This window comes from Camponotus vicinus, unplaced genomic scaffold (assembly GCF_025532165.1).
Source record: "Camponotus vicinus isolate PSW18456_S1 unplaced genomic scaffold, iyCamVici1.0 SCAF_2, whole genome shotgun sequence".
NCBI classification, from domain to species: domain Eukaryota; kingdom Metazoa; phylum Arthropoda; class Insecta; order Hymenoptera; family Formicidae; genus Camponotus; species Camponotus vicinus.
Window position 1 is genome coordinate 11,334,090 of NW_028141956.1, and position 16,436 is coordinate 11,350,525.

At 31.0% G+C, this 16,436-nt stretch overlaps 4 protein-coding genes across 4 annotated transcripts; 2 read left to right on the forward strand and 2 right to left on the reverse strand.

Moving 5' to 3' along the window:
• Window position 1: 1 nt before the first annotated feature.
• Window positions 2-2,291, reverse strand: Wus (TM2 and DnaJ domain-containing protein wurst). The gene is made up of 5 exons (XM_083091599.1): window positions 1,743-2,291; window positions 1,340-1,487; window positions 609-973; window positions 420-527; window positions 2-317 (listed from the first exon to the last, which is right to left on the reverse strand). Exons 1-5 carry the CDS (start codon window positions 2,028-2,030, stop codon window positions 108-110), a joined length of 1,119 nt encoding a protein of 372 aa, XP_082947725.1. The 5' UTR covers window positions 2,031-2,291; the 3' UTR covers window positions 2-107.
• Window positions 2,292-3,205: 914 nt separating this feature from the next.
• Window positions 3,206-6,552, forward strand: LOC145967016 (uncharacterized). The gene is made up of 4 exons (XM_083091588.1): window positions 3,206-3,706; window positions 4,225-4,526; window positions 4,841-5,377; window positions 5,783-6,552. Exons 1-4 carry the CDS (start codon window positions 3,455-3,457, stop codon window positions 6,177-6,179), a joined length of 1,488 nt encoding a protein of 495 aa, XP_082947714.1. The 5' UTR covers window positions 3,206-3,454; the 3' UTR covers window positions 6,180-6,552.
• A 149-nt stretch (window positions 6,553-6,701) lies between these two features.
• Window positions 6,702-9,575, forward strand: LOC145967017 (putative serine protease K12H4.7). The gene is made up of 10 exons (XM_083091589.1): window positions 6,702-7,203; window positions 7,278-7,459; window positions 7,536-7,719; window positions 7,789-7,837; window positions 7,911-8,046; window positions 8,168-8,234; window positions 8,310-8,523; window positions 8,602-8,734; window positions 8,976-9,145; window positions 9,245-9,575. Exons 1-10 carry the CDS (start codon window positions 7,003-7,005, stop codon window positions 9,352-9,354), a joined length of 1,446 nt encoding a protein of 481 aa, XP_082947715.1. The 5' UTR covers window positions 6,702-7,002; the 3' UTR covers window positions 9,355-9,575.
• LOC145967021 (alpha-tocopherol transfer protein-like) lies at window positions 9,389-16,174 on the reverse strand. The gene is made up of 7 exons (XM_083091600.1): window positions 16,048-16,174; window positions 12,565-12,785; window positions 12,150-12,309; window positions 12,024-12,085; window positions 11,488-11,681; window positions 9,988-10,201; window positions 9,389-9,884 (listed from the first exon to the last, which is right to left on the reverse strand). The coding sequence occupies exons 2-7, from the start codon at window positions 12,737-12,739 to the stop codon at window positions 9,679-9,681; spliced, it is 1,011 nt and encodes a 336-aa protein (XP_082947726.1). The 5' UTR covers window positions 12,740-12,785; window positions 16,048-16,174; the 3' UTR covers window positions 9,389-9,678.
• Between the last annotated feature and the right edge of the window lie 262 nt (window positions 16,175-16,436).

Genomic DNA, 16,436 nt, shown 5'->3' on the forward strand with positions numbered 1-16,436 from the left:
GTTTGATTGGATTAATTATTCTATTGTATTTCAGAACGATATTATATTGGAAATATTTTTTGGTCCATTTATCTTTTACTGATCTTCGAATTAATATTGCGCACGGTTTATTCATCGGAACGGCGATTTCGACGTTGCCTGCGATTCTTGGCCTGCGACAGAATTTCATACGCTTGCTGGATCTCCATGAATTTTTCTTGCGCCTTGCGTCTTTCTTCCTCCGATCCTTTAACCTTATCGGGATGATTATCCCTGGACAGAGTTCTCCATCGCGCTGTGACTTCGTTCTGCGAAGCAGTTTGCGAGAGGCCTAGAACCTGTGTTAAATCAATAAAATGTCAGTTTCATTGTACTTATATATTTTTTTATATTTTTCTAAAATCAAATTTGATAAAGTTTCATGAACGACTATATTCGACCTTGTAAGCGTTTATTTCGCCTCGAGGATCTGTAAGATCCACCAGTTGCGCCCACGTTGCCCAAAAACCTTGATGTTTCGCTTGGTTCCACGTGGCTTCCAGACTCGCCTAGCGCACAACAAAAATAACCGCACATACAAGAGATCATTGTTTAAAGTTTCAAAGTCTTGATCATCATCATAAACTCACCTTGAGATCCGTCCATATAGGCGAAGTGAGGAAATGCTGCACCGCTTCTGACAGTTTGATTTCCTCACCTTCACTATCTGTGATAACTGCGTTGAAATACAAATAACTGCCAATAAGGACGAAATAGAGCATAAGGGCTAAGCTTAACAACGTCATTCGCCAGATAAAACTCCTTCTCTTTTTCGGTTTCAATCGCCATTGTTTGCTGAAGGTATCGAAGCTCAGGCTCGAAGCGATCACCATAAGAAAGATCCACATGGTATCGTCGCCGATATAGTACAAGGTCGGGTAGAATAAATAAGCAGTAGCAAGTGTTATCCATATCGAACCTTGTTCTCTGCCAATGTTTCCGACCGTCCATACACCTTTTGAAGCATTAACACTGAATAAAAATTCGCTAAATTGTCTGTATTTTTAGAAAAATTTCTTCTAATTATTGATATTTTTTTTAATAAAGAGAAAAAAATTGAATTTGAGATATCGATAGAAAGAGCTCTTTTGCTGTACAAAAATTTAACAAAATTTGCATGAAATAAAAGAGATTTGCTTTTACAATACTTTTTGTTGATTCCGGATGATATCATACATTTTTAACGAGCACTTTGCGTCGCTTGCTATCGCGGCTTTAAAGTATTATCGTTCGAAAAAAAACGATAATTTTCAAGGAATGCGCGATAAAAAAGCGCACGATGCATTGTTAATATTCGATCTTTTTTTAGTGCAATTTTTACCTAGCGCGATCACAGCTGGTATTAATGTCAACAGATGCCTGAAATTAATGCCATATATTTCCTCCTGCGGAATCGCGCTATTGAACAATTCGGCCCATAAGTAGGCGACGGCAGTTTCCGCTGCGAATCGCACCGCGGAAAACGGCGGCTGTAAGCAACAAGTTTAATTTCGTCATCAGTTTACACAGCTTTCAATCGCGAATCGCACACATATACATTTACGTTTGTCAATTTCGATTTAACGAGGATCGTATTACTCAATGTCATCAATTCCTCGAATACGGACAGCGTATGATAAGCCATAATCAGGAAAAATTAATGTTAATGGAAACTATGCTATCAAGATCAACAACATATCAATCGTAGCGATGGTTCTATATATTTGCGTGTCGAATTTATTTACCTTCCGATTAGTTCTGACTTTTCGCTTAAAGTCTTCGATAAACTCCGGGTCGTCATTCGCATCGGCCACGTACGCAGGTATTCTGTAAATATCTCTGAGCCAACCGAAACCAATGTAGCCACCGAACGTGCTGATGTATATGAACGCCTGGTCGTCTCTACCGAGGTACACGTGATGCGCTCCAAAGAACCCGCCAAATAGCCATAATAAATAAGCCCAGAACTTTGATTTTACTTTCCTATCTTCGCTCATCTTGTTGATCAGTCCATTTCTTTTTGCTTTTCCCATTTTATTCTCTAAAGCAACAGGTCACGAACTGCTCATCTTGGTTTAACGTTGATTAATTGCTGTCAAATTGTCGACGTCACTTGCTCAATTCGTAGATTAACACAAAATTATGCGCAAAAGACGTATATCCGTGTTATTTACACATTTTCACAGATGATATAGTTTATACACGATGATCTTTTTTACCATTTGTGTATTCAGGTATATCTGTTGGTAGCGTATCATGGAATGACGGTCGTGGTTCTCCTGCACGTCTTATGGTTCAACGCTCCGCCAGTTCAGGTATAACGGTAACCGACTCAGGAACGTAATAAGTAAAAGTACATTCATTTTTCTTAATAAGGAAATTGAATAATAGTTCAATACATGTTGCCGAAAAGATAATTAGTGCAAAAAAGAGTATGTGTGTGTGTATGTATGTAAACATTTATTAATAATCTATAAAACATACGAATGTGTTTATTTTTTTCTTGTAATTATATTTGTAGTTAATTAAGTATGTTTCAAATAAGCAATTCTTTTATGTTGTTAAATATTGAGTTCATTTTGTGTTCGCTTATTTCAATTATGTATTATATTTTGTAAAATAGATGATGGAAAGAATCTCATAGGATTTTATTAAAAACATTTAATTTTATTAATGCAATGTTAGTATAAAAAACCTGATTGTTTTACATAATTATTTATAAAACAAAAAATTGCTATAGACTGAATTTAATTTTGAATGTTGATTGATATTCTTTTGAGTTTCTTTGCAATATTTTAACAATAAACATGCTAGATATTATATTCATAAAATAAAAATTGAATTAAAATTAATTATTGTTCCTAAAATTTTTAACATTACTGGTACAACAAAACAAGTTTGGTGAATGAATTCATATATACTTTACGTATATTTTACATCTCAGTGATTTCAGTTCGAAAATAATAGAGTGACTCCATCTTTTAATAAGATTATGAACTTACAGCTATTGCTGGTATGTTTTGCATATCATATTCTTATATTTTAAGTCTATTTTTCATATTGAAAACAATATATAATGCTATATATTAAATATCGAATAATATCAATATTTTATATAAAAAAGTGTGATATATACTATAAATTCTCTTTAATTAATTTAATAAAGGAAATATATTTTCAATATATAATTAATACATAATTTAATATTATAAAGCATCGACATCACATAAATAGCATTCTGCGAAGAGTTTTCATATAATTATCCTTTCGCTTCACAATTTTGTATGTCGACGATTAGGTCACATCTTTGATGGTATCTAGAAATCAATATGGCGTCGGACATGTGTCGTTGCGTACGCCGGGTTCAATAGCTGGTCGCCTTTCCACATCGACGTGATTATTCCCGAGTGTTTATACGTCATTGAGCATACTTGCTGGTGTTTTCGAGGATGCGAAGATGGAGGAACGTGATAAGACGAAACCCAGTCATAAGGAATGGCGTCGTGTCGCGAAAAAGGAACGTCGCAGACGTATACGACGGAAAGCCGCTCAGGAACGTGATGTCAATGAAGAGAAGTTGATGGCAGCACTGATGTGCAATATGGAGTATTTGAATTGGCGCGCCGAGCAGGAAAGACTGGAGGAGGAGAAGGAAATACGAGAACAAGAGGAACACGCGGAACAAAATAGACTCTGGTTGGAGGAGGAGGTAAATTCAAATAGAGTATCTTATAATTATATATTTTTTCATCAGTATTTATAGTTACAAGTCATTAATTACTTTTTGATCTTCTTCTACATAGTTTCTTCTATAACTTTTTCATGTGAAGTATGTAATATCTTAATTATCTTGTATCATTAAATTTGTATTGAAATATAATTGGGTATTTTACCTAACGAGAAATATTTGTTATATATTAGATTTTTAAAAATAAATTTATACAAGAAATTCTATAAAAAAATTATATATTTTCATATATGAAAGATCAATTAGAGTCAATCATCGATTATCTAGCAATCGACTATTGATACAGGATACATTGTAGCTTTATTCATACAATTGAAAATTATTTATATAATAATAAATGACATTATATAAATCATATTATAGTATAAATAATATAAATGGAAAATATTTTTCTTGTATAAGTTGTGAGTTTAAAATAAATTATTAATTTAGTAACTTATTAATTCAGATAATTGATTTATAATTTTTTAATTGTTTAGGCAAGAGCGCAAAAGGAATGGCAAGTTATTCAGGAACAAAAGGCAAGAGAAGAACAACAAAGACTCGAGCAGCAAATGAAGATTCGTAAAGAATTTGAGCTAAGACAAGAAGCAATACAAAAACAGAAAGAAGAAGAAAAGCGAAAGTTTGAGGAGCAATTTCGGAAGCAACAACAGTTGCAGAAAGAGATTAATGATTATATTGATAATGGAATGAAAACACCCGAAGCTTTGCGAGAAATCATTGACAATCAACCTAGCAAAGACATCTGCCCATTTTTCACGAAAACAGGTGTTTGCCGGTTAGTATATTTTTACAATATATAATAATATTTTAATTATATATATATGATTTATTATTCATAGAAATTCTCAAAATTCTGAAAATCTTGAGAATAAGAATGATTATTATAAATTCATAAATCTTATAAATATTTCACATTTGATTCTATTAAAAATTATTAAACTTTTATGTTACAATAAATTATAATTTAAAGTGAGTTAAAGTATATTGAGATTTAAATTAAAATTACATCGTATTTATATTAAGATTAAATACTTTTATCTCTTCATATGTAATTTTCGTATTTAATTTCATATTTAATTTTGTTTTTAGATACGGAGATATGTGTTCGAAGAATCATCGTAGAGTTTTCCTGAGTAAAGTAATCCTTATACCTGGATTCTATACACATTTTTCCCTTGAGAAGAATTCGGCAGAATACGATACCGACATTGGCCTCGAATTCGAAAGTTCAGAGACTTGGCATCACTTTTGCAAATTTTATGAAGATATAATAAAAATATTAGAATCGTTTGGTAAAATCAAAACGCTCAAGTGTTGTTGCAACACTGAACTCCATTTGCGTGGCAATCTGTACGTCGAATACTACACGGAAAGAGAGGCGGCGAGGGCTTGGAGACATCTGAAAGGATATACGTACGCCAATAAACAGCTCAACTGTGAATTTGTCAATCTGACGTCCTGGAGAAAAGCTATCTGTGGAATGACCAAGTGTCCGAAGGGTAGCAAAGCCTGCAATTTTCTTCATACCTTCAGAAATCCGCATGATGAATACGGTATCAAGAGTCCACCTCGAAATGCGGAGAATACTTCTCAAGAATCAAATAACAGCAAGAGAAGCGAGCGTAGGTTAGTTGATATTATTTATTCTATACTTACATATCAAAATAATATTCTATTTTATCAAGTACAATATTCATTTTTATCAAAATAAAGTTTTTTGTTTAGAATTTTTAATTTAATTTAACGTAATGTAAAATAGTAAATGGACAACATTAATATATAATTTATATTAATGTTGTCTATTTACTATTTTACATTACGTTAATAATAAATTTACTTTACTAATATATATAATAAAGCAAATTTAGAAGAAAAAGATATAAAGATATAAGAAAATATAAGAAAATAGGTATATAAAAATATGAAGTTTAAATAAAAAGATCCAATTTCGGGGAAAGAAGAAAAAGGATGTTTATCTATTCTTAGAATGAACGAAGATTATTATTTATATATATTTTTATTTATTTGTAGTAAATCCAGATGGGAGGAATCCGTTCGAGACGATAATGAAAAAGATCGCAATTGGAGATGGCAATCCGAATCTCCTGAAAAAATATACGATGAAACAAACGATCGCTCGCAAGATTCGAAAAGGAAACGTTCCCATTCTACAGAGAGAAAATCGCGAAAATCTGTACGTGATAAAAGATACAGTCGAGCCAAAAGATCGAGCATGAGCAGTTCTAGAAGAAGAACATCATTCGATAAATATCGATCAAGCCGTTCCAAGAAAATCTATGATGATGAAGATCATCAGGATAAGGAGGAAAAATCGGATAGGAACTCTTCCCGAAGGCATGAAAAAGAGTCTAAAAAAAGAAAAAGTGATAGCGAAAATGGTTATAAAACCTCCAGAAGAAAATATTAAAGAATATGGGATAAACCATGGATATACGAAAGGAAGAAATATATAAAGAGGAAGAGTTCCTACAAAGGATCCAAAGATAAACTAACAATAAGTAAAGTAAAAAATACTATGCTTTTAATATTAAAGATAATTTTATTCAAATGACAGAGTGAACGCAGAGTGAACGCTCGAATAAGTAAAGACAATGTTTTGTATCCGAGCTTAGCCGATCAGCATTGTACAATTCTTTTATTTTCTAATTTTGATTGTAATTTCGATAAAGACTGTTATTCGAGTCTGTCTCTCTGTAACTGTATAATATAAATAAGATATTATTTATATAAGTGCAAATGAATAGGAATATTAAAAAATAAATCGACTGTGATCACCATTATTTCTTACTGTAATTATTTAAAATCATGATCACAACAACAGTGTAGATAAACTTTCGCTTGAGATATATTTTGTCTTAATTTGTGCATTTAATCGTAACATTTCTTATCTAACGATAAAAATTCATATCCATGTTTATCGAGCATAACGATAAAAATTCATATCCGTATCGAGCAATATATTTTAATTGCTAATTCTCAAATATTCCGTAAACGTCAGATTTCTTTAATCACGATTATTTAATCAATGTATTATTTTCTATTTTATCGGAGTAATACAATAAAGGCCAAATATTATCGCTCGTTCATGAAAGATATCGTATCAATGGTTATCGTTAATTATAATTGAGGAAAATGTTAAGTATCAATCAGTCGCATCTAGAGCATTTATCTAGTACACTTTGCAAGATACACACGCGTTTTTTGTTTTATAATTAAAAAGATAACAAGTTATGATCGTGCTAAATGTTCTGTTGCTTATTTTGTGTTCGGTTTATCCCCTCGTGAAGGGAATAGGTTTTCGTGGATTCACTTTTCAAGGTTTGGAGGAGCCGGAGCCATTAAAAAAAGATACAGGCAAAGATGTAATCGAGGATTGGATCACCCAACCTCTGGATCATTTTAATTATCGCGACAATCGTACCTGGTCAATGGTAATTATCCTTCACACGACTTTCTTTTAAAGTATACATTTCTTAAAAATTAATATTTATGAATTGTTTTTTAGCGTTACCAAGAAAATTCTGCATTTCTGAAGAAAAATAGTTCTATTCTAATTATGATCGGTGGAGAATGGGAGATATCGAATGGATTTCTGCAAGGTGGATTAATGTACGAGATCGGATCGAAATACAATGCATTGATGTATTACACCGAGCATCGATATTACGGAAGGAGCAAGCCTACAAAGTATATAATCTATATATAGTTTATTTATTACCCTACATATTTAGAATATAATCCCTTTAAATTGGAATAAATTTAGAGACACCAGTACAGAGAACTTGCAATATTTAAACGTCGACCAGGCACTCGCCGATCTCGCTTATTTTATCGAAACGAAAAAGAAAGAGAAGAATTTAGAAAATAGTACTGTAATAGTATTCGGCGGTTCTTATGCTGGAAATATGGCGGCATGGGCACGACTTAAATATCCTCATCTTATCCAGGTATCACATCCAGGTTTACATTTTGTATATATATTAAATAATCAAATAAAAAAAATATATTTTTAATAGGGTGCTTTGGCCAGTAGTGCTCCAGTTTATGCGAAAGCTGATTTCTATGGTAAATTATATAATTACGATATATTTTTATGAATGTCGTTATAAATATCGTTAAAGCATGCCTTATTTCTTAGAATACTATGAAGTCGTGACGAAATCACTTGGTAAATATAATGAAAAGTGTGTTGAGGACGTAAAGATAGCATTTGACTCAATAGAAGAATTGTTAACCGCAGAAGGTGGTCCTGACAAGCTCAAACTTTATTTCAAGTAAGATTAAACATAGAAATTCATGAACAATTTGCTAATATTTTAATAGGATAATAAAATTAATAGATAAAATAGACAAAACAATTAGAAGTAATAATTTTGTTAATAATATTGATTTTAGTTTGTGCAACGTGCCTAATGTAAAATCTTCTAGTGATCTTGGTTACTTAATGAACACGCTGGCAGAGGTACACGGATCATTATTCATGGCATAGTTTTATCTTTCTCATTATCCATGTTTATATTTTAAATTGCAATTTTAGGTGTTCGCCGCAACCGTTCAATATGATAATGTCGAGAATGGTCAAACGAAAATCGCGGCATTGTGCAATATAATGACAGCGGCGCATTTAGGCAGTCCTTTGCAAAGACTCGCGCATATTGTTTCGAAACCGGACGTGTGTATCGAAAATTATAATAGTTTTATAGAAAAATATCGAAATATTTCGTGGGACTCGGCAGCAGCTCAGGATATCAGTGAGTTGGATTAATTAGTTCATAGAATAAATATTAAGCAATATGTGTTATAAGAAGAGGTAATTTTTGTGTGTGCAGTGAGACAATGGTATCACCAAACTTGTACGGAATACGGTTACTGTCAGACGACAAGTGCAAATAATTCAATCTTTGGAACACTATTCCCGTTAAATTATTATATTGATATGTGTACAGATTTATATGGCGATTAGTAAGTGTAATTAAAAATTATATAGTATTTTTTTGCTTTTATAATATCACGCATTTATTCTAATATTCATAATTCTCAAATATATCTGGAATGCCATTTTATATATATATTTTTTTCTTCAACAGATTTTCCAAAATGTTCTGTAATTCTTGTCCGCATTGAATGATCTATATGTAATTGCCGAATTTTTTCATTGCAAACTAATTAAAAATAAAAATAATAATTTTAAAATTAATTCCAGCTCCAATGATAAGATATTAAATTCACGAGTTAGAAGGACGAATATAATGTACGGAGGGCAATTACCTGATATAACAAACGTCATTTTCACGAATGGCGATGTCGATCCGTGGCATCCGTTATCGGTATTAAAAGATCTAAATGCTTTTTCTCCCGCTATCGTTATCAAAGGTAATTATACAGTTGATTGGAAATCACTATAAGAAACTACATTATAAAAAACTTTATTTTTCCTATAATGCAAGAAAAAAACAATATGATATCTTTTAGGATCTTCGCATTGTCGCGATATTTATAGCGATGCAGATACAGACTTGGAAGATTTGAAGAAGGCCAGAGCGAGGATTCGTGACATAATTAGCAAATGGATTTCTTTATAAAATTCTCATCAAATTTTCTACGAATAAATCTGTAGATTGCGATTTTTCAGAGTGAATAATGGAATTATATTTATTTTTCTTTTACATTGTGGTTAACAAAAATTATATACAATATCTGATAAAATCTATTATAGTGCGGTTCTAAATGATATGCACACACATCAGTGATATCTCTATATCTCTACATAGTACAAAAATAAAATTATCTTCTTAATACCGGAGTATTAATATAAAATTATAATTTCCAAACCAGTCTATATCGCGATCCCGCGCCACTTATTATCTAGATAAAAAATATATTTAGTAAAGAGTATCTGATGTATATCAATCGACTTCGAGCTTCCTGAAAGATCCGGTTATTCCGTACATTGAAGAATCGTTAGAGCCCACGCTGGAACAGCCGAATCCTTGTTTCAGAGCCGAAACGGCACCTTCTCGCGCCTTCTCCGAGTAAAGCTCTAAGCGGACTTTCATTTTATCGTTGTTCAATAATGTGGGTCTCAGTTCTATTATCTCTTTGCGCCACAGATCTGTATTAAAACAGTAACATTGAAAAAAAGTTTAAAATTTATTATTTCTAGAATAGAGAATGATAAGACAATATTCAAAGAGATGTGCAAAAGTGTTAATTACCTATCATTTCCTTCATGGGAATTGTCCCGCCGTATTCCTTGGGCATCATGCTCACATCCAACTTGTTATTGATAGCATCTTCGAGGCTTGTATAAATTTTTATGCGATTTCTAATCTTATCAGAGATCAATGATAATCCGAAGTCCAAGGCGAATTTTAGAGAGGGGTGCGAATTAATCCCGTGGACTTCCTTATGTCTCATCGGTACAGTGCGCTGAAAAAAGACCATTTTATCGTCTATTTTTTCTTACAATATTCTTTAATTAAAAAACAATAACCTTTTCCAGATTATCTAAATGAAATTGATCATTATATATTGAGCTAATAAACTTTGCTATATGCTATATATTATTTGCTATACATTATTTGCTATTGTTGATATTTTCCTACTTCGAGAATCTCGATATATAAAAGGCAATAGAAATAGATGATCAAAATCTGCATTCGTTTTATTTTATGTTATCTTTTCAATGAAAGATTCACATTTCCTCTCTAGTATAGTGTAAAAAAATATTTACTTCCGTTAACGGATCGGATAAAAGATTTATATAAATATACAAATATATATTTAAAAAAATATATATTTTCTTTTTCTGTATAATTTGTTGATTTGTATGGTCAATTAAATTATATTTTAATGTTAATAATAGTTATTTTGTTTTTGCCTAATTCTTTTTTGTTGGATTTTAAGCAAAATTATCAATAGGCTTATGTAAAATATAATATTGAAGAACCGGTTTAATGTTCCATCTTTAGGAAGTATTATGAAATTTTGTTACGTGACATCGTCCTTGGCCCAGACGTATAGTTATGTCGGTTATGCTTCCATAAATGAGACATTTTTGTAGGAATTTGGAACATAAAGTCTTATTGACTTGATATGATAAGTAATGATTTGAAAACATGTATTCATTTAATATTATCTTTGGCACATGTTAACGTGACTAAATAAATATCTCTAGAAAGTTATAGAAAATGGAGGATGTGAAATGCTGAAATAATTAAGGAAAATAAATATCTAAAGAAAAATTTACTTTTTTTATCGTTTAAAAAATTTAAATAAATGAACTATAATATGATATCCATATATATATCCATATATATATATATATATATATATATATATATATATATATATATATATATATATGTATGTATATATATATGTATATATATATGTATATATATATATATATATATATATATATATATATATATATATATATATATATATATATGTATATGTGTGTGTGTGTGTATATTAATTTATACAAATTATAATATATAAAATTATACATGTAAAAAAATAATTTTTTGAATTAATTTTTCTGCGAAAAATTAAAAATATAAAATAAAAAAAGGAATTATTTTAAAAATTAATAAATTTGATAAGGAATTTGTGTATTATTATTATCTTAAATTTATTGGTATTTAATATCCAAAAGTTTTATTTTACTTATTGATTATCAGTTTTGTTCACAACGTAAGATTTCATTGTACCTCGCCATTTTTTACGATGCGCACAGCTTCTTTAGGGGTGAAGAGTGTTAGATGAGGGAAACTGACGCCGGCACCATCGGCAAAATGCACGAAGCCACGTACTTGACTCTCTTCATCTTCCATCAGTGTCTCATAAGTGATTGCGTGAATTTTGCACATGTCCACGTTTGTGTATTTGTGAGGATTAAAAACACCTTAGGTAAAAATTGCAAGTATCCAAGTGATTAGAAGAAATTAAATGCGATGGAAAAAAGGACGCTGAGATTGATATAATTTCTTTTGCAACAAAATGATGTAAATATAACATTTTTATCATAAATATTTCTATTTTTACAATATTTTTATAATCACTATTTTTGTATGTTAATAAAATAATTATATAGTTAATGTGAAAATTATTTATTCAAATTTATACAATTTTATAAATTTTCTTTTGCTTTTAGGTTCCAAAATGTATTTTTATATATTATTAGCTTTATATTAAGTTTCATTTACATAATACTCAGCGTTTTTTATACATAAAAAGTAACACGTACCTGGTCTAGCGATTATTACGCGACGGCCTTTCGCATCGCGGCCAGGTGCAGCGAAGAGATATCTATAAAAGAAGGAATTGCGAAAACGAATTTTAGTGGTAACAAAATAATTTTAAAAATTCTCACCCCAATGACAGTAAGTCTTCCATATTCGGTTCTGTGATGTCCAAGTTATGAAATGCTGGATGATACACTTGACGGAGCAGCAAGTATCTTTCCGTGGCTTCCTGGGCCATCGGAACGTTGAATTTTTTACATCTCAGAAATTTTAGTAGGAATCGTGCATCTGATGAAAAATAACAAATTAATGTCAAGACTCCATATCAATTGGAAAATCATTATTCGTTCAAAGGTTTATAAAGTAATCATTAAAATTTTTTTTCAAAATTGTTTAAAATAATTATAACTTTAAAATGTTTAAATGTTTAAAATATTTATAACTTTAAAACACTGAATTATAATCCTGAAGTTAGACAAATGTTATATATGTTATGTTTTCAATGCTATTCGTGTCGAATAGCATTTAATATTATAGTCTTACCAAGACGGCAATTTTCAATGCGAGGATTCATCTTGATCCAATTACGCATCTGCTCGAGAGCTTGATCTCTAGTGTTCTTGTCCTCTCTAAGTTCATCTTTGGCAATTTTCTGAGTCTCTTCCGAAAGAGTGCACTCATAATTATCCTCATCGACTGCCCATTCGATTGCTCCCATTTTAGTTTCGTTTGAAAGGCGGTGACCTACTTGAATCTGCAAATATCTGGAAAATTATAATAATAATTTAATAAAATAAAATAAAATAAAATAATTCAAAAATAATTCAATAAAAATTATTACAAGCATATTTTCTATTGCTAATTTTTTCTTATATATAATAACTGATTATCTGATAAAGATAAAAAAAATAAAAATCTATTTCAAGAAAAACAAAATCTATCTATTTATAGGCGATTTTTGGCGATAGTTTGGTACATGTACCAAGGTTGTTTTTGGTAGAGGCGGAGCTTATTCTGGTACATAACATCTTGTACCCTGCTTCATTTTTGGTATAGCGTGGTATCAACCAGCTAGATACCAAAACGACTAGCCACGCCTCTACCACAAACTACCAAACGCGCGAAAATGTTCTGGTAGAATCTGGTATACTTTGGTTGATATACCACAGTGACGCCAAAAATCGCCTTATTTATACAGAAACGTCTTGAGTTTTTACTTTTTAAATATATGTAAAAACTATCTATATATCAAATAGATATATTAAATAGATTCTATTAATAAATCTATTAATCTATTATAATATTAATATATCTATTAATATATCTATTAATCTATTATAATATTAATATATCTATTAATAAATATTTATTAAAGATATATTAAACTAGATCTTTTTAAATCAAATTTTAATTTTTCTACTGTCTCCTCTTATAATAAAGCTTATTTATGCAATTGTAATAATATGCATTTTCACTTTCTTGAATCATCAGTTATCTAATTGACCGGCTGACCCAGTTCCTGTCCAAAGCCACGGCGAAGGAGTCTTGAAGAAATGTGCTTCCCTTTCTCTCTCTTTCTTTTAAAAGGAATGGATCGGTTGCGTTGCCAATTGGCCGATCGCAAACGGGAATTCTCAGATCTTTCATCAATTTGTGACATAACGATTAGCGTATAACCGAGTGTTTCATCGCCCACCACGTGTTTGAGTATGAGTGTGCACCGGCTTGTTGCGCAATCACTTTCTCCGCTTATGCAATAAGTGAGTAGGTTGTTCACCCATCTTTGTTTGCCGAAACAAATCGTCGCGCGGCTCCCAAAAGAAATGTCATTATCATCAGTTACTTTTTCCTACTTTACGTCGTTTCACATTGAAATTGCGATAGAGATACAACTCCGATTTTTTCGCTTTGTGCAACATGAAGTTTTACAATTGAAGAAGTGGGAAAGACTGAGAAACATCTTTAAGAGAGAAATTGGAACGCTACCTGTGTACATGTAGCAAGAATCATTTCACAATGAATATTCATTCTTTTTTGAATATACTTATTATATACACGCTGTTGAAAGAGTTTTATTCCCCCGTCTCACTTTCATCTACTTCCTCGACTATTGCTAATCACACATCATATTTCAGAACGAGATTTTAATTAGAATTGTATAACATTGTTATGTTGCGTTCGTCTAAACTTTCTGGAACGATAAAAATTTTATCGAGTACATAATATTCTAACGTTATGTCACCGTGCAAAGAATTTCAATCGAAAGTGAAAAGTCGAGCAAGCATATTGGAATATATGATATTTAATTATAAAATACTCGTTATAATCTTGATAAGTCGGTAATAAACAAAATGACTGCCGGATCACAGAAATATCATATGTTACGTCTACATACTCTTACGTGGATAAAAGTAAGTACGATCGTGCTGTGTACAAATGACGTTGTACTATGATTATGATGGAGCTGGTTAAGGGTATGAATCTTCTTCCGCGTAGAAAGTGCCACTTAACGTATTATTGCCCGCGAGCTTTTATCTCTTCGATCATGCTTGTAAAAGCTTTTTCATACGGAGTTACATCGATTACATCACGTACTTAATCTTTTCATTTTTACACCAGTGTGACTCAACGTCGCCTCTCTCGTTATTATTAAAATACAGTGATCATGTAACCGTTATCTTACGCTTGCAAAGGATTCCCGCGCATATTATAACGATTATGTCATGGCGTTTTTGACTCTATTGCAGCTCCTTTGCGGTTGATTTCAAGCATGTAATGAACAAGATTGTGTCGATCCCACGCTTTTTTTTTCCGATGTGTAAATTTCCTTCAGAATGGGAATTCTCATGAATGACAATACACGTTCCATATTTCCGACCTTTAGTAATGTCGACCTTTACGACCAAGGACGAAATGTACTGTCCCGAAGATTAAAATTCGCGCGATGTTTCTCGATTCGATACATTATTCTGATGACCGTGATCGGACAGTTTAAAACTGTCGTCACAGACAATATAATTATATCGTTGTAATATGACGTGTTTTTGGCTTTTAACCCTTTTAAAACAAGATTTAGGCAGGTAAAATACTAATATTTTCTTAAGATATATTTAATATTAATGTTATATAAATAATATCATAAATAATATAATATATATAATATAAATAATTCTCTCACACACATACAATATAAATATTATTCATGTAATATAAATTAATATTATTATATCTCAATAATATTAGTATATCAAAAACATAATCTCAACATCTTTCTTTATTATCTTATACTGTGTCAATAAAAAAATAAGATAAAAAGTTCCATTTATAGAAAAGCTCTTACAATTAAATTTGCAATTTGTGATGCATTAAAACATCAACATAAAAAAATGTGAGGTTAAAGTATTATTTAAAAAATAACTAATATTCTTAGAATATTGCAAAAATATTATGTATTTTCTTTCGATTATAGAATCTTGCCTTTAAGTTTGATTTTTTTTGTAGTAAAATCTTAAAATCGAATACTCTAAAGGCAAAATTGAGTAAAAATTAATCGAAAATTATGATCATATTATATATATTTTTATTTTTATAATTAAACTCTTTTTCTCTGAAATCTTTAAAAAATTTTATTTACAACTGAAAAAGTATCAAAAAGTATCAAATATAGATATTGGCATAATCTTTTCATTTAGTTAAACATCTTATAACTGTAATATAAAAAAAATGTGAAAATTTTCTTTAAGGAACTTTATTTTTAGGAAACTTTATTACATAAAAAAAATACTGAATATAAAATGTAAAAGTATGTAAAACTTTCGAGGAAACAAATTAAATTTTATATAAAAAGATTCTATTTTAGATATTATATAAGAGAAAGTACATAAATTGAACACACACTAAATTTAATTCTGCTTTCACGCTTATTCAATCTGCCTGTTTGTTGGCCACGTGAACTCAAAGTGAAGGAGATCTATGTTTCAAGCACTATTCTAAATAGATATGCTACTTGTTATTATATGAACGTACCCCGGTCGTGGTGGCCCAGGTGCACACTTGGAAGTAACTGCCCCACTCTCGTCGAACGTTCGCTCTTTTATAATTTTCTGCGACGCCCTTCCTTTCTACCAATGTCTCCAATCGCTCCTATATTTACAAGAAGCGTATTCTTAAAGCGAAGACCGGATCCTTCAGGGATACAAAGTCTAGATCAAAACGAGCTCGCCTTGGTTTCCAACACAGCACACAGATTTAACGCAATACAAACTTTCTGTTAAAGTTTGCACAGGAACTTACGAACTGCGCTATTTCGTTGGTCTTCTGCCTTCTTTTATAGATACTTAGATAGTATCGTCAATAGAAATGATTCGCGATATCATCGGTTTCGTAACGCGATTCTCCGGTTGTATCTGCCATCG